Source organism: Miniopterus natalensis, chromosome 9 (genome assembly GCF_054644295.1).
Source record: "Miniopterus natalensis isolate mMinNat1 chromosome 9, mMinNat1.hap1, whole genome shotgun sequence".
NCBI lineage: Eukaryota > Metazoa > Chordata > Mammalia > Chiroptera > Miniopteridae > Miniopterus > Miniopterus natalensis.
Window position 1 is genome coordinate 28,182,296 of NC_142089.1, and position 22,211 is coordinate 28,204,506.

General features: G+C 39.4%; 1 protein-coding gene across 1 annotated transcript; it reads left to right on the plus strand.

Moving 5' to 3' along the window:
- Positions 1-1,038: 1,038 nt before the first annotated feature.
- Positions 1,039-21,003, plus strand: LOC148092425 (selection and upkeep of intraepithelial T-cells protein 1-like). The gene is made up of 8 exons (XM_087820633.1): positions 1,039-1,105; positions 1,390-1,467; positions 3,714-4,058; positions 5,108-5,389; positions 8,770-8,874; positions 15,089-15,190; positions 17,971-18,093; positions 20,543-21,003. Exons 1-8 carry the CDS (start codon positions 1,039-1,041, stop codon positions 20,551-20,553), a joined length of 1,113 nt encoding a protein of 370 aa, XP_087676759.1. The 3' UTR covers positions 20,554-21,003.
- The last annotated feature ends 1,208 nt before the right edge of the window (positions 21,004-22,211 follow it).

The following is a 22,211-nucleotide window of genomic DNA, read 5'->3' on the forward strand; positions in this document are numbered from 1 at the left end:
GAATTGTTGTTGAGGCCTGATGGTAAAAATGAGTTTGAGCAAAGTTCTGCATACAGGGTGAGGTTGCCACCTTCATATTTTTCTTGTGAGGGGATGTGCCTACATCTTAGACTGGAAAAATAAGCTGTTGCACACTGGCATTCCTTGGTGCATATGTGTTTAAGGGAGTGTGAGGAGAATATATCTAGAATATCTGGAAGGAACCTAGGTCTTTAACAATCTCGAGAAGCTGACCTACCAGTCTTGAACTATTTGCCTCTGGTCTTCTTTGATCTTGTTTAAGAAAACCTGAAAGATAAAGATAAATATTGAATAGGTATAAATAGTATTTATAACATATTTGCATTAAAAAATAACAATAGATTAAACCACTGCAAGAGACATCCGACCTGCAACTTTTCTCTCCTTTGATACATTATTTTATATTCTTGTATTATAAAATACAAATCTCAAAATGGAATCACACTATTTATATTTGCATGTAAGTACTCCATGTTCTAGCAGGTAAAATCTAATATTTTATTTATTGGCATAATTGAGGTCCTTCATGAACCTGACTTTGCTTAACTGTTGAATATGTGAAACCAAATGTATGTCCCTCAATCCAGCATGCTTCTACCTATCTCCATATCTTAGCGGTGTCTTTGTTTTTCTAAGTAAGATTCTTAGAAAAACAGCCCAAACTTATTATTACTAAGAGTTTATTGGAGGGAAGTTGCAGTTTAGGCAGCAAAAGTAAGGGGGGAAATTAGGAAATAAAGCAAGAAAGGAGTGGCATTATCTGAGTGCTTATTCCTATTACATGTTAGCACTCCTTCACACATGAGTGTTTTTACTCAGGCCTTCTGGGCAGCTATGAGGAATCTAGATCCCACCTCCCTGATGTGGCATTTCCTTCGAATGCAGAAGTAGTGAGCGAGGCCAGAAATTCCACAGACTCAGGCTTGTCAGACCCTGCCCATAACAGTGATCTTATCAATGCCTGGCTAAAGCTGGCCTATCCCCCAGAGGAGAGGCACACGATGCTCCCTGTAGGAAATGAGGCCATATCAGAAGCAGCAGCCAGGGCTCTCCAATGAGCAGGTGGCCCAGGCCAAGGGACCGAGTGAGTGTAGGGATGTGCATAGCTGGGTTCTATATACCTTTATGCTCTTGTCTGCCACAGCTGCCCTTCAGAATAGTAAGCTAAGGAAGGCAATGAGCCACAGTAAACACAGGAAGGAAAGAGAAAAAGGTTATCTCAATGGGTCTGATGTTTGTTGTTTGACTAAGTCATTTGGTTGCACATCAAGGGGAATCTCTCAAAAGGCAGGGTTTCAAAATTATCTCTGTGTGTGTGTGTCCATGATTCTTGCTGCCTGACCCCACAACTGCCATTTCATTTTCTAGGTGTGATGGTGCCTTCACTTTCCTGTGTATCTGGATACTTTATGACCATTCTTCTCTCACAGATGGGGGCCACCTCAGGTAAGGATATCTATTTATTTTTCATGGTGTCTCACATCGATAAAGATGAGTGGATAAAAAGATGTGGTACATTTACACCATGGAATAGTATGCAGCTGTGAAAAAGAAGGATCTCTTATCCTTTGAGACAGCATTGGGGGACCTAGAGAGTATTACGCTAAGTGAAATAAGCCAGTCAGAGAAAGACAAATATCACATGATTTCACTTATATGTGGAATTTAATGAGCAAAATAAACTGAAGAACAAAATAGATCCAGAGACATGGAAGCATGGAACGGACTGACAAATCTCAGAGGGAAGGTGGGGGTGGGGGAGTGAGTGGGGAGAGATTAATCAAAGAACTTATATGTTTATAAGCATAACCCATGGATATAGACATTGGTCTGGGGAAGGCCTGGGGGTGGGGTGGATACGAGGTAGAGGAGATCAATGAGGGGAAAAGGGGAACATCTGTAATACTTTCAACCATAAAGATAAATTTTAAAAAAAGAAGAAGAAAAAATGTTATTTTAGTGACTGTCTTTCTAGCCCCAGCTCCATGCCGCAGTGCTCCAATGATGTGCCTAGGAGACAAGACAGATAAATGCCTCCCATCTCCCCCAGGAGGCTTAAATTCTCACTGGTAAATCATAATGAATATGTCCCTCATATTCAAGAACAAACCATGATCATTTATGTGGCTATATGTTTAGTTTAGTATTATACGTTTAGTAGGACCTCAGGTAAAGAAGTTGGTGTCAGCTGGATCTGTCCACGAACTTTTCTTAGTGCAGAGAACCTTAAGTCTGACCATTCAGATTCCTTATAGTGAGAAGGAGAAACATTGTTGGCAGAGCAGGAGTGAATTGGTCATGGTTGAAAGGACCAAAAACTCAGTGTGGGAGGAGCTGTGTGATAGTCGCCCATAGCTTCACAAGTTATCCCCCAAATGAGTGATTTAAAACAACCACCATTTTATTATATCTTTAGTTTGTGGGTCAGGAATTCTGGCCAGGGCACTCTTCTGTTCCACGTGACACAGACTGAGGTCACTTGGTGTATTCAGCTGGTGGGCAGGATGGTCTGAAGAGCCCAAGGTGGCTTCATTCACATACGGCACTCTGGTGGAGTAGCTGGAGGCTGGCATCGGCTAGGATTATCAAATGGCCTGTCAACATGTGGCCTTTCTGCCGTGGTGGACTCAGGATAGTCAGACTTCATTTTGGCAGCTCATGGCTTCCAGAGAGTGTTACAAAAAAAAAAAAAAGAAAGAAAGAAAAAAAAAAAGAAAAGGAAAAGAAAGAGCTGCTCATTTTTAAAGATAGACTTAGAAATTATTGCCGGTCATTTTCTGCCCATATTCTACTGAGCAAAGCAGTCTCGGAACAGTTTTGAGAGGAGGGGAATAGAGCCTTGCTCTTCATGGGAGGAGCATCAGAAACTCTGTGGCCACCTTTAACCACCAAAAATGGATGGTGAAAAAGGCAGCTGTGTATTTGATAAGTAAAGGATGTTACTCAACAATAGTGGTCACCCGGCCGGGCGTGGCTCAGCGGTTGAGCATCGACCTAGGATCCAGGCGATAGGGGTTCGATTCCCGGTCAGGGCATATGCCTGGGTTGTGGGCTCAGTCCCCAGTCGGGGGTGTGCAGGAGGCAGCTGATCAATGATTCTCATCATTGATGTTTCTATCTCTCTCTCTCCCTCTCTTTTCTCTCTCTGAAATCAATGAAGATATATATATTTTTAAAAAAAAACAAAAACAAAAAAACAATAGTGGTCCACACCCCACCTCTAGACAACAGGAGCATCTTCCATTCCTTTGTGAAGCGTTTACAGGGTGCGTAAACAGGCAACGTTTTATGCACTGGGGATAATAAAGGTTATTTCAAAAGGGGGTAAGACAGAACCCTGCTGCCGCATGACTCACATAGTAGTGGGCGATGAGAGAAAACAAAGACAGAAGTTAAAAATATCAGGTAGTTGTGCTCTGAAGACCTGTCTAAGTTTGATTAGGGGAGATGATAAGTGGGTAGTCACACGGAATTTCTCTAAGCAGTTGCCGTTTAGTTAGGACCTGAGAGATAATGGGACAGAGACTGGAGTGCTGCTGTCAGAGTGAAGACACCTCTGAGAGTCAAGTTCTCAGAAAGGACTTGGCATCAAGAACCAGAAAACAGGCCAGTGTGTCTGGAGCCGAGGGGGCGGGTGAGGCAGTCCCCCGTGGCCCTCAGACTGAAGCCCTGGGCTCCGCCTTCCTCCCCAGGGCGGTTCTCCGTGCGCAGCTCCAGGAGCCGCCAGGTGGCGCCGGTGGGCGAGCGCGCCGAGCTCAGCTGCCAGCTGTTTCCCCCGCGGAGCGCGGAGCACATGCAGGTGGGCTGGTACCGCGACCACTACCAGCCGCTTTACGCGCACAGCAAAGAGAGAGAACTCTCTGGAAAAAGCTCTCAGAACTATACAAATCACACAGTGCTCCTGAAGGACGCCCTGCGAGACGGCAAGATGACCCTCAGAATCCACAATACCAGCGTTTTTGACGAAGGGCAGTACCACTGTTTCTTTAAAGATGGTGACGCCTCCGAAGAGGCCGTCGTGGATCTGAAGGTAGCAGGTAAGACGGAGGAGTCATCTCCAGGTGTCCTAGGTCGTGCTACTCTGGACCCAGGATCCAGAATTCATGAATGCTGGGCCATAAGGAAAAGATTGCAGGGCATTTAAAAAAAATTATAACTTTTAAATATAATGAAATAATATAACGTATAGAAAAATACATAGAATAATATAACAACTTAGATACTTGGTTAGCAGTTTATCATATTTAATTCCGATCAAATGAAAGTCACCTTTGTACTCATCAATGGTGCCATTTACCTTTTTTATTTTCTAAGCAGGAGCTGTTAAACTCATATTGTCTCTGTTGGTTTTACATATAGGCATTCAGAAAAGTAGGCAGTATTATTTTGTGTCTCTTAAAATTTTGCACAATAATATCATTCGACATATTCTATTGAACTGATTAGACTCTTAGTATTTTATTTTTTATATCAATCCATGATTATTCAAGTAGATACAGTCCATTCTTTAACTATAGTATAGTATTCCACCCCATAAATATATAACTATTGAATTTACATATTCCCATATCAGTGGACATTAAGATAGGAGATAAGTTTCTGTTCCCATGTTAGACTATAATATTTGTGTTCAAGAGTTATTTTAGGATATATAGCTAGCAGTTAAGTTGCTAGGCCATTGTGTACAAATATCTTCACATTACTTTGGCAACTACCCACCAAAATGATTGGATCAATTTATATTTACCTGTCTTTATTTACAATATTTAAAAAATGTATCCTGGACTCACTCTTTTCTCAGATATCTTATGCTTTTTTTTTTTTTTTACCTTCCGTATGTTGTCTTTTGACAAATAAAAATTAAGTTTCATGAAGTCTAATTTATCAATCATTTCTTCTGTGGTTAATACCTTTGGTGTCCTGCTAGCTTGGCTGTAGATAAGAGTGTTACCCCTGGCCTATTTGTGGTCATCGCTATCAAAGTTATGGCATATTTTTTTGCCCACAGGGAGTGAAAAGAAACATTTACTTCTTAAATTCTTGAGTCCACATCAATAATTAATGCCACTTCTCTCCCTTCCTCCAGCCGTAGGCGCGGGTATACAGATTAATGTTCAGGCTTCTGACACAGAAGGGCTAATGGTGGAGTGTAACTCATCAGGGTGGTTCCCGCAAGCCAAGATGGAGTGGAGAGACAGCAGAGGGAATGTAATTCCAGCCTCATCAAAAATCTTCTCTGAGGATGGAGATGGATTATTGCACCTGAAGATGAGTGTTCTTCTCAAAAACAGTACCCATGGCCCTGTCACTTGCTGCTTTATTAACCTAGTTTCTGGTCAAGAGAAAAGAGCAAGTATTGTCCTGCCAGGTGAGTACCTATGGCTTGGTTCTATCAAGGAAGAATGGTTTTCATCGGTGTGACAAAATAAAGAGAAAATTTGGTGAATAATAAATGTGGAATTGCTTTATAAACAGTGAATTGCTGTAGACATATAATATTTAAACCTTATTAAGTGTCTGGAAACAAGGAAAATATCAGAGGCTAAGGGGCCTGTTCTTAAAAATGGAAGGTATTGCAATAATGAGAGAAAGAGCCCTTATTCTGTTTAGCATCTCACGACATCAAAAGTTGTATGTCATTTGACAGCTAGATCCACTATTTCTAGTTTAAAAGTTATATATTATTTGACTGATAGATGCACTATTTCTAGCTTTGTGAACTTGGATGCCATGTAACTAACCTTCAAGACCATTGATTTTTCTCACTTAGAGATGGTAACATACATTTTTTTTAATTTGGAAAAAAAATATTGCAAGTAGGCTTTACAAGACATAAAGCAATATCCAGAATTAAGACTGATTTAAAAATTATGGATGTCACAGGTGGACTCTATTACTACCTTGTGAAGAAATAGACATGTAGAAAAGTCAGTTACTAAAGATTCAGCAACCAATAAGTGATATATCCAGAATTAGAGCCCAATTCCTCATCCATTATCCAAGTCTATTTTTCTCTGGTAAAGGGTGGTTGTGATCAGAGGTGCTGGAGGCCAACACTGTAAAAATTGTGTCCTTTGTGCATCAGCCTGTGACTAGGTGTAGTCCCAAGACAAATAAAAGTGAATGGAAAGGACAAGAGGTAGGCAGAGTGAAAGGGTCCATTTTAGGTAGGATAACAGCTCAACTGTTATGCAAAAACACTGCCCCTGTCAGCAGTTCAAACACAATAGAAATAGTCAGATAGTTCATATGGCTGTACTTGAGGTAATGCAAACACTCAGGTTCATGTGTATTGTTGACCATTAGTCCCCTTAAAGATCTTGAAAACCTGTTGATCAAGCAAAACGAAGTTTATTAGACCTAATGCCGTAAGAGAGAACATCATCTTGGCAGAGTATTAGTATTAAAATGGGTAATTAAGGGAGGATATTTATAGTTTTAGAGCCTCTACTGGATGATTTCAAAGTAGGCCTTGCAAGGTTAGAAACTAGTAAGAATTTGTAGTTTATAATATAACTTTGGAGTGGTGATCATAGCAAGATGAAGGTCTTGAAGTAAATCTTGATGAGCACATCATTCGTTTTGTTGAATAAACTATTTTAGTTGACTCACAGTCTTATCTCCCAGGAACGTGTATTTCCTGGAGCTAGTAGCCAGCTTATTGTTGTTCACTGTCAGTTGACTAGACAGGAAAGATGCCTAGCACCAAAGTTCTTTACCACAAGAACAGGAAATTGATTGGTTCTGGTATTGCTTAACATAGGGACAGGGAATTATTTTGGTTTTATTTCTCAAGGGGAGCTACTGCTAAAAAGAAGAAAGAGAGGACATTCTCTGAGGGGCATCAACAGTAACTACCAGAGGGTCTCCGGATGTGATCTCAGACCAATTTTAGCCTTGCTGTTAGAGTACTCCTAAACAGAAGGAAACTGTTTAACTAGGTCCAGTTCACAGACGCTTAGGATCAGGGAATTACAAAATATCCTTTTTCTTCATAGTCATGGAAGTATAATTAGGAAGGTGATAAATAAATCTTGGAAGCCCTTTCCTCCTGTTTCTCAAAACTTCACTTCCCGTGCTTAGGTCTCTTTGTAATTCAAAATCAACTCCCTTAGTCAACTCACAATTTCAATCTTCTGTTTCGCTTCATGAGAGACTTATTTTGGGTTCCCCCTCCCCCCTCCCCTCCCCCTCCCCCCTCCCCTCCCCCTCCCCCTCCCCCTCCCCTCCCCTCCCCCTCCCCTCCCCTCCCCCTCCCCTTCCCTCCCCCTCCCCTTCCCTCCCCCTCCCCTCCCCCTCCCCTCCCCCCTCCCCTCCCCCCTCCCCCTCCCCCCTTCCTCACACGAGCATACTTTTTCCTTTGCCTTTCAGAGAGAGTGGGAGAGAGAGAAACATGGATGTGAGAGAGACACATTGATTGGTTGCCTCCCACACATGCCCCAACCAGGGCCACAGATCAAGCCTGCAACCGAGGTACACATGCCCTTGGCCAGAATTGAACCCAGGACCTGTCAGTCTGAGGGTGGATGCTCTAACCATTCAGCCAAAGCGGCCAGGGCTGATTTCCCTTTCAATCCCACATTTACAGTCCGAGGAATCTTGGACTGACTTACCTATTCAGTGTTGTGGAAGGTGAAGTTTAAATGTAGAACCTTGGGTCCCATGTCCTTTTCTTGTTGATTTTTTTATTTGACTGAAAGCCTTTCATGAAATGAAAGAGCAAATTCAGTCCCGGTGATAGCAAAGGAAGGAGTGAGTGAGCTGCCTTGACAACCGAACTGTTATTTATACATGTTATTTTCTGTTGTTCCTAAAATCCACGACTCCCTCAAATTCCAGTAGTTTGGTGCCAAACCCCTGGGGTAGCCTGCTTCACTTTAAAATTTTAAAATTTACTACATTAAGATATTTATTTTGTGCTCTGCATCTGAAAATTACACTAAATGGAGGTATTGCCTGTATGCTTCTCTAGTTTGTTTGTTTGTCTGTCGGTCTCCAAGTTCACCCTCTTCATTCTCTGGGAAATAATAATATTTGTCTCTTTTCACAATGTCTCATACACAAGGCTTTTTAAACCCAAGTCACCAGTGACTGGTAGTAACGATAGAGCAAATGCTGATAACTGCACTTTCCCTATTTTCTGAACTTTGAGAAGTTTGAGGAGTTCCTTGCTCTATCACGACTCTGAAATTTGTTACTTTTTAAAAATATATATTTTCATTAGGATATTGGGTGTTTACTCCTGGGAGGGTTTTTCTGTCATGTTGATCCTAACCTACGGGGAATTTAAACACTGAATGTCAGAAAACTTTTGCAGTTTTATTTCTGGAGTTTCAGAGCTCTTACATTTTTTAAAAAAACTTTCTAAAATTTTACCAGGGCCACTTCTGACCCAACTCCACACCCATTGGCTTCCCCAAATCTACCATATATTGTGGTGCCCAGGATCCTGCCCTGTAATTTCCCTCATCTCATAGATTTGTCCCCTGGAATGTAAGAAAAGAAGTAGAAAGTTATTTCTCCATTCAGTGCTGTTCCATCCTTGCCCAGTAACTCCCAAATCCTGGTCTTTCCCCTAGTCCAGCTACATTGGCCAGTAGCCCTCATCTGAGCCCAGAGTACACAATACAGAGTGTAATGGGGGCCATCAGTGGGGGTCCTGCTTCCTTAACAATATTCCATGCCCAGTGGAGTCTTGTGATCCTGCTGCCCTACTCATCAAGACTTTCTTTTTGTTCTCTCTTTCAGATATCCTGTTAACATCGAAGTATACGTTCAAAGGAATCAATATACATTTGTGTCTCCTGGTATATTTAGTCATTTGTCATTTTCTTCTGCATTTGAGATTACAAGGTATTTCATTCAGATATTAAATGCTCAGAGAAGGTTTATACAAAATGTGTGAACTTGCACATCTGAATGTATCCCACCGCTGTAGTTGCCAAAGAAGGTCTCAGTGTCCTTAGTTATGGCTCAGGTTACACTACCCTTCTCCCTCCTTGTGTGGCTCTCCAGGGCTCAGGCACGGCTGCTGCCATAGTGTCTGTTACTTCCAAGATCTCCTGATCCTCTCAGAGCCATCTCTGCTTATTTCCCAACACTTGGAATCTCAATCATAGTAACTCTGTCCTCTCCCACAGGCAACCATGGATAGTGAGACTTCCCACTCAGATTGTTCAGAATATTTAACTTTGATAATAAGAGAAAAATAAATGAACTAATAGCCAGGTTATTGGTCCTCCTGAATCTCCTCTCCTGAATCTCCTCTGGTCCTCCTGAATCTCCTTGTAATTCTGCTTTTGCTCTTCCTGTGAAACTAACCTAAATATATTCTCTTTCTTCCCCATTAGAAGTAGGAAATGGAGCCTTAATTTCAAGGAATTGAGAGCATAGGGCAGAGTAGGTATCATATACATTTGAGAATAACTCCTTAAGTACTTGACCTTAGGAACTTCAGGCTGTGCAAGATGAATAACCGAAGTGACAAATTCTGACATCAAATACTTGACATACAGAATATTTCCTGAAACAAAAGAGCTGTCATATATCCCAGGCTCTTCTGGATTGAGGAAGAGAGGGACTGGGAGATTTTAGGAGATTATTTAATCTATAGTGACATACATACAATTCACTCAACAAAGGGCTTTTTGAGAGGTCTCATAAAAATGAGATTTATCTATGGTTCAGGAAATGTAAGTCTAAAAGAGAGTGGATAACCTGAGTTGCTCAGCCCTCTACCCAACTTATAAAGATCTCTATAACTTTGAATTAGTATTTATCATGTGCCCGCAGATGTGATAAAAAATTTGTTGTAAATATCTTACTAACTTATCCAAACAATCTTACATGGTATGTTCTATTTATTTTCAAATTTTTAGATGAAGAAATTAAGGATCAGAGTTTTTAGGTGAATTGTTCAAGCTAAAACAACCTATACGTATAGAGCCAGGATTGGAACCTAGATGTTTTAAATGCTGACCACTTTGCTTCAATCATCATACTCTTCATGTTGTATATGGGTAGCAAGACCATCCTTGCATTCCTGCAGTGATGGGGAGGTCACTAACTCATTAGACAGTTTGACTTATTTATTAATTTATTCAACAAATTTATATTGAGCATCTCCTAGATACTAGCTACTGTTCTAGATACTGGTAATACAGTAAGGGGGGAAGGAGCCCAAAGTATTTGCCTTCATAGACCTCATTTGTAATGTAATGTGAGAAAATTCTTCCCTTTTGAACTTTCTTGTTAGTAATTGCTGGTATTTGTTGATTTAAACAAACATACAGTATTTGTCTTTCACTGCCTGACATTTCTTTTACTTTAAATTATTTTTATTTTTCAATTACAGTTAACATGCAATATTGTATTAGTAGGTGTACAACCCAATGTTTAGACGTTATATAACTTACTAAGGGATCACCCTGATAAATCTAGTACCCGTCTGACACCAAACATAGTTATTACAATATTATTGACTATATTTCACATGCTGTACTTTGCACCCCTGTGACTATTCTGTAACTACCAATTTGTACTTCTTAATCCCTTCACCCTTTTCCCTAACCCCCTTCCCATCTGGCGACCATCAAAATATTTTCTGTATCTATGAGTTTATTTCTGCTCTGCTTGTTTGTTTATTTTGTTTTTTTAGATCTATTTTGTCTGGTATAAGCATTGCTATGCCAGTTTTTGTTTGTTTATTTCCATTTTCATGAAATATCTTTCTTTACCCCTTTACTTATAGCCTGTGTGTGTCTTTCCATCTGAAGTGAGTATCTTTTAGACAGCATATGTAAGGGTCTTGTTTTGTTATCCATTCAACCTCCATATGTCTTTTGATTGGAGCATTTAATCCATTTGCATTTAAAGTAGTTATTCGCCCAGCCAGGCGTGGCTCAGCGGTTGAGTGTCGACCTGGGATCCAGGCGATTGGGGTTCAATTCCCTATCAGGGCACATGCCCGGGTTGTGGGCTCGATCAATGACTCTCTCATCATTGATGTTTCTCTCTCTCTCTCTCTTTCTCCTTTCCTCTCTCTGAAATCAATAAAGATATATTAAAAAAAATAATAATAAAAAAATAAAGTAGTTATTCATAGATGTGTATTTATTGCAACTTTATTATTCATATTTTTTATCTTTTCTTTTTCTTCCTCTTAAAGAAGACTCTTTAACATTTCTTATAATACTGGTTTGGTGGTGATGAACTCCTTTAGTTTTTCTTTGCCTGGGAAGCTCTTTATCTGTCCTTTGATTCTAAATGATAGCTTTGCTGGGTAGAGTAATCTTGGTTGTAGGACCTTGCTTTTCACTACCTTGAATATTTCTTGCCACTCCCTTCTGGCCTGCAAAGTTGCAAAGTTTCTGTTGAGAAATCAGCTGACAGTCTTATGGGAGTTCCCTGGTAGGTAACTAACTGTTTTTCTCTTGCTGCTTTTAAGATTCTTTCTTGGTCTTTAACTTTTAGCATTTTAATTATAATGTGTCTTGGTGTGGGCCTCTTTGGGTTCACCTTGTTTGGGACTCTCTGGCTTCCTGGACTTGTATGTCTATTTCTGTCTCTAAGTTAGGAAGTTTTCTGTCATTATTTTTTTTCACATAGGTTTTCAATTCCTTGTTCTTCCTCTTCTATTTCTGCCACCACCATGATGTGACTGTCAATATGCTTGAAGTTGTCCCAGAGACTCCTTATACTATCCTCTTTTCTTCCTGTTCCGTTTGTGTATTTTCTGCTCTCTTACCATCCAAATCTCTGATTTGATCCTCTGCTACATCTATTCCACTGTGGATTCCCTATAATGTATTCTTCATTTGAGTTAGTGTATTCTTCATTTCTGACTGGTACTTTTTAATGTTTTTTTAATGTCCATTTTTATGTTTCCTGTCTCTTTGTTGAAGTTCTCACTAGGTTCATCTACTCTTCCCCTAGGTTCACTGAGCATCCTTATAGCCAGTGTACTGAAGTTGGCATCTAGTAGATTGCTTGTCTCCATTTTGTTTAGTTCTTTTTCTGGAATTCTGTTCTGTTCTTTCATCTGAGACATATTTCTTTGTCTCCTCACTTTGGCTGCCTCCCTGTGTTTGTTTCTATGTATTAGGTAGAGCTACTATGTCTCTCTGGCTTGGTAGAGTGGTCTTATGTAGCAAGTCTCCTGTAGGGTCCAGTGGCACAGTCTCCCTGATCACCTGAGCTGGGCACTCCAAGTGTGTCCCCTGTGTGGGCTGTGTACAGCCTCCTCTTGCAGTTGAGCCTTGATTGCTGTCAACTGGAAGGATTTACTCCTGAGCCCTCTTGGCTATGAGAACTGGCTGTGACCAGTATGGAAGATCAGCTGTTAGGGGCCAGCCCCACAGAGGAAAACTTACTCCAGCAGGGCTCTGGTGCCGCTGAGTCCACCCTTTGATTGTATCCCTAGTGTAGGGGATTGGGTGGTGCTTCGACATGGTCTGAAACTGTTTACCAAGCGTGTTGGCTCTGAGGTCTCCCAGGAGGTACAAGCCAAGGTCAGATACCACCTGTTCTCTGCCTGGAGCTACCCAGCTATAAAGGGATCTGAGGATGGCTGCTATTTATGCTTAGAGGTGCCCAGGAGAGGCCAAATCATGAACCAAGGCCAGCTGCCACTAGTGCCAGGCCTGGGGCCACTTAGAGAGAGAAATGTGTCATGGCAAGGCCAGATGCTGCTTGTTTGAGAGAATTTAGGAAAGTATGAAGCATAAGCCTAGACAGTTTGGGTTGGGCCTGCAAATTGGGTGGGGCAGAGTCTCAGGGAATCACCAGGGCTGTGTTAGCCAGGTTGAGTGAGACTCAGATATGGTGCTCACCTGCCTGATATGTAGGGAGAGGGCCCAGAAAAGGAACAAGGGCCTCTCTTAGCACTTCTGCCTGTGAGAAAACTTCTCCTCCAGCTCTTGCCCCAAAGCCAGACAACTCAGTTCTTTCCTGTATGTCCCTGGTGCCCTAGCAATAGGACTCAGAGCAAGTAAGTCCAAGTAAGTCCATGCTGTGGGCCTTTTAAGAGAAAAACTTGGGACTCCAGCAGCCCTATCTCTCATTTGACCACAATCCCTACTGGTTTAAGGGACTTCTCTTCCTGACACTGGAACCCTAGTCTGGGGGCCTGGTGTGGGGCTGGGACCCCTCACACTTCAGGGGGTTCTCCGTGACCGAGTTATGCCTCCCTGTTTTTATCTGCCACATGTCAGTGTGGGATCAGCTGGTTCTGGGTCTCTGTGCCTCTTACCAGTCTTGTTGTGGCTTCTTCTATATATCCTTAGTTGTAGGATTTCTGTTTAGCTAGATTTCAGGCAGTTCCAGATGATGGTTGTTCTGTAGTTTAGTTGTACTTTGATGTGGTTGTGGGAGGACTCAAATATCACATTTCTCTATACCTCTATCTTGACTGGAATCTCCTCTGTCTGACTTATTTTATTTAGCATAATACCCCCTAGATCCATCCATGTAGAATCTAAAAACAGAATAAATGAACAAACAATACAAAACAGAAACAAACTTATAGATGCAGAGAACAAACTGATGGTTGCCAGACAGAATGGGGTGGGGAGATGATGAAAAAAATGAAGGAAGCCTGGCCAGCATGGCTTAGTGGTTGAGCATTGACCTATGATCCAGGAGATTACAGTTCGATTTCTGGTCAGGACACATGCCTGGGTTGCTTGAGCCCCAGTAGGGGATGCACACAGGAGACAGCCAATTAATGATTCTCTCATCATTGATGTTTCTGTCTCTCTTTCCTTATCTTCCTTCCTCTCTCTGAAATCAATAAAGACATATTTTTAAAAGACATATTTTTAAAGACATATTTTGAAGGGAATTAAGAAGTACAAACTGCTAATTATAAAAATAGTCACAGGGTTCTGACCTGGTGGCTCAGTTGGTTGGAACGTTGTCCCATACATCAAAAGGTTGTGGGTTTGATTCCCAGTCAGGGCACATACCGGGTTGAAAGTTCAATCCCTGATTGGGACACATATGGGAGGCAACCCATTGATGTTTCTTTCTCACATCGATGTTTCTCTCTTTCTATCTCTCTCTCCCCCTTCCTCTCTCTAAAATCAATAAACATATCCTCAAGTGAGGATTAAAAAAAAAGCCATGGGGATGTAAAGTATGTTTAGGGAATACAGTCAGTTATATTGTAATAACTATGTGTGGTGCCAGATGGGCACTAGACTCATTGCTGTATTCACTTTGTAAGGTATGTAATATCTAATCATTATGTTGTACTCCTGAAACTACTATAATGTTGTATGTCACCTATAATTAAAAAACAAATAAACAAACAAACAAAACAAAGAACAAAAACAAAATAAAAACAAAAAACACACATTCTTTTCTGGATCTTCTCTACTCTAAGCCAAGTGTTTATAGTTATTTTCCTTACATTATATGTCTCAGAATTAGCCAACAATTTTGTCATTTTCCTCCAGGAATGTAAATGAATCAGTAAATGAATCTTTTCTTTAACCTAGATTGATATAGGAAATCATGGTTTAATAAGAAGAGTTGTCCAGCCTTGAAATGATCTTTCTCACACTGTAGTGAGCCCCCTAGAAAATAAGTATTCTAGCAAAGATTGTCTGACTAACAGGATGCTGTGGAGAAGAGCCTTGCATTATAATTTCAGGCCTTTACATCGTAAATTCTTGGCTTCCAAGGCACTTTTGTTGCCTTAGCTAACTCAGAGTTTCCAAAAACTACCACTTTGTTGGGCCTATAAACTTTAGACCCTTAAGCATTCACAAATTATAGTGACTAGGGCTTTACTCTTTCTAAATCTTTTTTCCAGGCTGATTAAATATGGGGAGAAGTAAGAAGAGGTCATTCTTCCTAACCCTGCTCTGTCCTCAGCCTGAATGACTGTGAGCCCTGACACCCACAATCCTGCCTTTCATGCCTGAACCCTGACATAGTTTGAACACCTCTGAGTAGACATGACAATGAGACCTTAAAAAAAGTTTCCTGTATTCAGCATGATTGTTGTTATTCCAATCCCTAAAGTCCTCCTTCCTAATTCTTTTTCTCTTTCACTCTTTTTCAGTTACAAAGGGCAACAACTCCATTCTTAGAAACTTGCTTCAGTGTTTGCCATTCTTGATATATGCTGGCATCTTTCCTACCTACTGGAAAATGTACAATAGAAGTAAGTGAAACTAGAAAACTGTTTTTTTTTCAGGTTACCTCTTCTCTGTCTGGTGCCCTTTTCACTAAGAGGTATTTAGATTAAGCTGAGTGACCTTTGAGCAGCAGGAGGAGTCGGAGTCAGAGTTTAGGTGACATCTGAGAGTCTTCACATTCTGTTTCCTGAACTGTTAGAGGCCCAGCATTTTAAGCTGTACTGATGGCTGTATTTCTGTCATCACTCATGGTGATAGTTGCTTGTGTACCAAGTGAAAAGATAAATTCCTCCAGATCTTACGGACATTTCATTCAAAATTATCAAGTCCAGATATTCATTGACAAAACACAATTACTAATGTCATCTATAGTTTGGCTCTAAAGCCACAATTCAAAAACATCTTTGAGTTATAGACCTTTGAAAAATTAATGAAAAAATCTAAAAGCATAATTTTACTTATTTTATTTCATATACATTTTCAAGACTATTGAAAACTATCATTTTACCCTCTTGCCTATATATTTAGATACTATTTGGAACTGTGATTATACTATATCATGTACCTTATTATGATAGTATCTGAGAATTAGCAATACCTTTCATTCATTTGCAGTCACTGGGAAGTATTTACATAAGACAATGACTAGGTAAGCAAAAGGACCACTTTATTCTTTGCTAGGGCTTTTTCAAATCTATTTCTGAATTGGCCATAAATAAAGCCAATTACATATATTTGCACTTCCAGTTACAAAACCAAGCCTGAAATCTAAACAAACAAAGGAGCCAAAAAGACAGCCTCATCAGGGTCAACTAGAAAATACTAAGAATGTGTAAGAATGTATAAGATGGAATTCTTTTTCCAACAATATGGGGAAATCTGAATGTCATAAACCACTCTCTGATAATAATATTTGTGCTTCAACATCTCTCTCTCTCTCTATTAAGAATCTATATTTATCTACCAACCATTATTTTCAAGTTACTTTTGAACTACTAAGAAGCATTGCTAAAGGATATTCTTCAGACAGAGGAAAATAATGGCAGAAAGAAATGTGGACATTAGGGGTTAAGGAAGAGTATGAAAAATGGTAAACACCTAAGTAAATCTATTAGATAGTCTTCTCCTCTTAAGTTCTCAAAAAAACCCAGTTGACTATTTCTCTTCATGCTGTCCCATCACTTGGCCCTGGACACAGGTGCAGACACAGAAAGAATATAGCAAAGTTGATGTCTCAGTCCATGCAGGACGCTGTAACAAAAGCCACAGATGAGGTAGCTTATAAACAACAGAATTGACTCAACTATGCAACAGATGGAAGGATGATTAGGTGGGATGATTAAAATTATGAAAAGGAAAATGAAGTTATTAAAAATACACAATAAAACAAAAATAAAAGAAGAATGGAAATGTACAGATAGAACAGAAAGCTCAAATAGGCACAAAATAATGTTAGAGATGTGAAATATCAATAAGCAAAAGAGATAAATGACCTACTTAAATACAATAATTTTAGACAAGATATATTAAAGAATTAAAATCTAATTATGTGCTTTTTTCAAGGGGAACATTAAAGTATAAACATAACTTATTAAGTCTGAAGTGAATTAATACCTTAAATATTCTCGGAAGATAAAAAATACCTTGGAGCAACTTAATAATGTTTAGCTCAGTTGAGTTACATACTATGGTTGTTGGAGATTTTAATTCTCTGTTATTTAAACCTCATAAGAGATTATTTTAATTATTGCTTTATATAGCATTATTTATTTATATGTATCCATATATTTACAATTTTTTCTCTTTATTTTTACTTGCATGATAGACTTTTTCAGATGTGGTATGTCTCATGTTACATTTTTAAAAATTTTCTGTCCTGTAGGTATTTTCTAGCTTGTCTCTTTTAATTTTTGAAATGTATATAGGTGTTTTATAAGATTCTGCCTCATAATGGAAATACCTAAAATTGTTTTGCACCTGTCTCTGGTTTCTGCTGAATGTTGTCTTTAGAGCTCTAATTCACTTAACACATATTAATAAGGGCCTACTATTAAATACTGGGAATCAACAATGAACAAAAAATTAAAAGGCCATGGCCTTCTGGAGCTTACATTTTAGTGACCATGTTTTGCATTAATGAAATGAAAACTACCATCTCTAACTTTTGTCTGGTCCTTCTAGGGTTTCCTCTCTTTGACAGCCTCTGTTTTGGACGGCCTAACCCCATTTTAAAGACTTGAATTTAGTAATCATGGCTCCTTTATCTTTGTCCATTTGTTATTTAAGTGGATTGAATTTGAGCTCCTTCAATATCGTGATCATATCCAGTACCCATTGCATATTCAAACTTTGTCTTTCATCACTGAGCTGCAATTACAAACAATTTTGTTTTATCCAGATGATCATACGTCCAATTTATTATCTTTATGACATTTCTAGGACATTTTGCCTCTGCAGCTCCTAACCAAGGGTATGAAGACAAATGAGAGTGTGTTCTCAGTTACCTGTGGATCCATGTGTAGACGCCTCACTATTTGCACTCATGGCTCAGCCCAAATTCCTTGCAACCTTGGCTCATCTGAACTACCAGGTCTATCCCATCATAAAGCCTGGAATTGCTATCCCAAATTAGGCCCAGAAAAAAACACAAGTAAATGAGGACTTAAAAGGCGGATTTTCCTTTGTCAATGCTCCCCCTTCCCCTTGTTAAGTGGGATATGTTTTCTTTATTTGTGCATCTTTTCCAGTCTCTAGTTGGTTTTGTTTAAAAATATCTATTAATTATAAATTTTCCTCTCTTTGACAGTCTCTATTTTGGATGGTCTAGCCCCATTTTATGGCACTTGGATGTGGGATATGTGTCTGATCCTGGGGATGCTGATGGCATTTTTTACCGTGCTCATTTTTGGTCTACTTGTTACCCTGAAAAGTAAGTGAGGCAGTGAGGGTGGGAGCTCTGATGATATTATCACCTGTACCTCCACCCGAATCCCTTGCATGTTTAGCCTGCACTCTGAAACTTCTGTTATAGGGTCAAATAAGCTCTAGAGAAAAAATGGCATCTTGGGTTATCCACACTTTTCTTCATTGGCAAGCAGAAGGGGACATTTTAATGATTACCTCATGCCTTGCTAAATGCTCATTCCACTACATTCCCAAATCCTCCTTCACTGATAGTAGGGCACAGGAGTGTGGGAATGGCGGCTTTACCATTTACATTAATGGTAATGTGGCACCAGAGAAACACCTGGGCCCAATCATGTCTTGCTGTTGACTAGTTCATTTTTGAAAGTTTGCTGCAGATTCACAAGAAAGGTTCTCTTTGACACTTTGATGGAACTCTTTCTTCACCTAAAACTTATGATTTGATAATGAAGGCACATGTATAGGGAGGGTCCCATACCACCCATATCATAGCAATTCCCATGAGAGAGTCAGTATAAGCAAAAAAAAAAAAAAGTGCAGATGCAATAGCCTAAGAGCTAGAGCAACCAATGCAGACTTATTTTATACCTTTTTGAATGCCGTGACTCCAAGTCCTACTTAATTTTATCATTGTACTTGTCTTGGACTAATAAATCAGTCCATTTAGGACCTGGGGCTTATATAGTGAGGCAGATTGGAGAACATATCTAAGCTTCATACTCTGCCCTTCCAGGCCTGTGAATAAAACTTCAAGAAATGCCCAGCTGGAGTGCCTCAGCGGTTGAACATTGACCAATGATCCAGGAGATCGGGGTTCAATTCCCGGTCAGGGCTCATGCCTGGGTTGTAGGCTTGATCCCCAGTGGGGGTTTTGCAGGAGGTAGCCTATCAATGACTCTCTCTCATCATTGATGTTTCTATCTCTCCCTCTCCCTCTCTCTGAAATCAATAAAGATATATTTTTTACAAACAAACAAACAAACAAACAAACAAAAAACTTTGAGAAACAAAATTCCATGACTGAAACTTCACGTTTTGCTTGGAGTTTGGTATTTAATTCTATAAGTTTTTCCCACCACATGGGTCATAGATACTTAAATTTTAGTCTTTTTTGTAAGCCTTTCTTCCCATTCTAGTATTGGGAATAGAAAAAGGTGAAGACATTTTGGCAGAGTTACAGAATCCAAATGCTTGCATCTTGTTATTTGCTATCTACTTTCTACACCAACAATATCCCAAGGCAAATGATGAACAGAGACGTGGCTGGGGAAATTGCTACTCCTTAGTATTAAAAATTCTCTCCAGAAAGAGTTAAACTTCAATAAGTAGAGATTGGTCCTACTGCTATTTAAGTTAAGCCTCAGACCATGAACTAAAATGGCACCAAATAACTTAGATCAGTAAGTTCAACAAAGACTTGCCCTGTTGACTTTACCACTCCTGTTGTGAAGGAAGGCTCATCCAAACAGGGCAAGCAATCAGAAAGAAAATTAGGACAAGGGCATGAAAGACCAGACACGTGTGTTTGTCCCAAGAGAGGTTTATATTAGGCTCTGCTTCCTGGCAGAGATGGTAATGAAGGCACAAGTACAGGGAGAGGTAGCAAGCCATCAAAACTGAGAGATTTCCATGTAAGTCACATGTCAACAGAAAAGAGCAGAAGTAACAGCATAAGGACCAGAGAAGGGCTGTGCTCATTCTAATACAGGCTCATTATATCTCCTCCTTGCCACTACTCAGGGCTTTCCCTTCTGTCTGAAAAAGAATCAGATAAATTCCAAATTGGTCATAATTTGGTGGTGTCCAAAACCCACTAATGCCCTACGGGTTTTCTTTTTTGAGAGGGGCTAAAGTGTTTGTCTTGTCCTGGCTTCTTTCTAAGTCAAACAATTGTGAAGACACCAGGCTTCCTTTTCTTGAACTGCAAGGAATAAGTCATAGCTATGATATCTGAGTCAACATTTCACTTCCAAACCATATCATTTAATTTCTTTAACAACTATATTCTAACTATCCCAATGTGGATTTGAACTAATCTGTCTTGGGAGAGACTCCATCACTTATTTAAATGGTGCACTACAGGCTTAGAGTAGGCAGCTCTCAAACTTTGTGGCTTGCATGAGAGTTAAGCCAATATCTTTGCTTCTCTGTATGTATTTCTTCATCCACTCAAAGCTTCTTCAATGACACATGTAATTTACAGAAAAATGATTGTTGATACTGGCTTCTGCTCTAGAATTTAACCCTACAAAACATTACAATCAAATACATTGTTTTCTTTCTCCAATTTTGTTCTGTCTATAAGATGTAGATTTTGATCTTGATCTTCATTGCCCTGTGAATGTCAGTGAGTACCATCATAGCCTCTGATGTACACTCTTCCTCATGTCTTAAGTTTAATTAGACTTGAATCCATATACCTTTAGTAACACCATTCACTGCTTTCTTAACAGATGCTTTATAAAAATGGACACCTGACTACTCATCTGAAACACAGGACACTTGAGGACAGTAGAACCAATGATGAAAACTTTGAGGAAAAGGCATTGTAGACCAAGGACCTGTACTTTTGTGCCAAGCCTAATAATTAGCAATGAGTGAGAGCAAATAACATTTTCATAGATATTTTGTAGTCTTTGAGTATATTCATTTCTTACATATTTTCCTTGCAAATTTACACGAGAAATTACCTAAGCCAAATGTAATTGCACCTAAAATATCAAGCAATGGAATATCTATATGTAGAAAAAGTGATAAGCTAATAAACAAATAAATGTACTGTAAGATCTAAATATTTTCCTGCAATAATCCCAATGTTCCATAATCAGATATTTAAATGGACTTAAATCTCTAATTTTTAAACTAAGACTGAAACTGGATAAATTATAAAATAAACAATGTTTGATTTTCAAGACATAGGCTGTGATGGTTAATTTTATGTGTCAACTTACTCATAGATAGAGAACAGATTGACAGCTGTCAGAAGGGAGAGGTGTTGCAGGGCTGAGTGAAAAAGATAAAGGGATTAAGCAAATAAACAAACAAATAAAAACACTTCATAGACACAGACAATAGTATAGTGATTACCAGAGGGAAAGGGAGATGGGGGAGATAGAAGAGGGTAAAGGGGGTTACAAATGGTGATGGAAAGAGACTTGACTTGGGGTGGTGAACACACAATATAATGTACAGATGATGCATTATAGAATTGTACACCTAAAACCCATATTATTTTATTAACCAATGTCACCCCAATGGATTCAATTAAAATTATTTTTATAAATAAGTAAAATTTCATGTGTCCACTTGTGTCTGTGAGCATAATACTGCAAGAGATTAGCATTCGAATCAGTAGGCTGAGTAAAACAGCTGGCTCCCACCAATGTGGGCAGGTATCATCTAATCCACTGATGGCCCACATGGAACAAAAAGGTGGAGAAAGAGGAAATTCTTTTTCTCTTTTTTGGGGTTAGGATGTCCATATTTTCCTGTCCTTGGACATCAGAGCTCCTGGTTCTCAGGCCATTGGCCTTGAACTGGGAGTTACACCATTGGCTCCCCTGGTCCTCAGGCCTTCAGACTTGTGCTGAATTATACCACCAGCTTTCCTGGTATTTTAGCTAGAAAATGGCAGGCAGATCATGAGATTTCTTGTTCTTCAAATCACATGGGTCAATTTCTGTAATAAATTTTTTTAATGTATTTATATGTGTAAAAAATATATTCTACTGGGTATATTTTTCTGGAGAAGCCTGATTACATATATGCTTAAAATTTAATGATAAAAGCAATTTCAGTGTAAAGGAATGGAAAACAATAGCTATATAACTACATTAATACTAATTAAACAGAAAACATAACTGCTAATACATAATAATAATAGGTGTCAGTGTTTTAAGTAATAGCCATTCTCGTTGGAATGTAATGCTATCTTATTAGGGCCTTAATTTGCATTTCTGTGATGACTACATATATAACCTAGTATAAAGCATACACATGTAGACATGGTGCAATTGTCTGTCACAGTGCAAAATGATCTGAGGCAATTGTGTCTACATGTTACTTTAAGAGAGTGAACTGTTGTACCTTAATCCAAAATGTCAGAGAAGGAAAAGTTTGCTG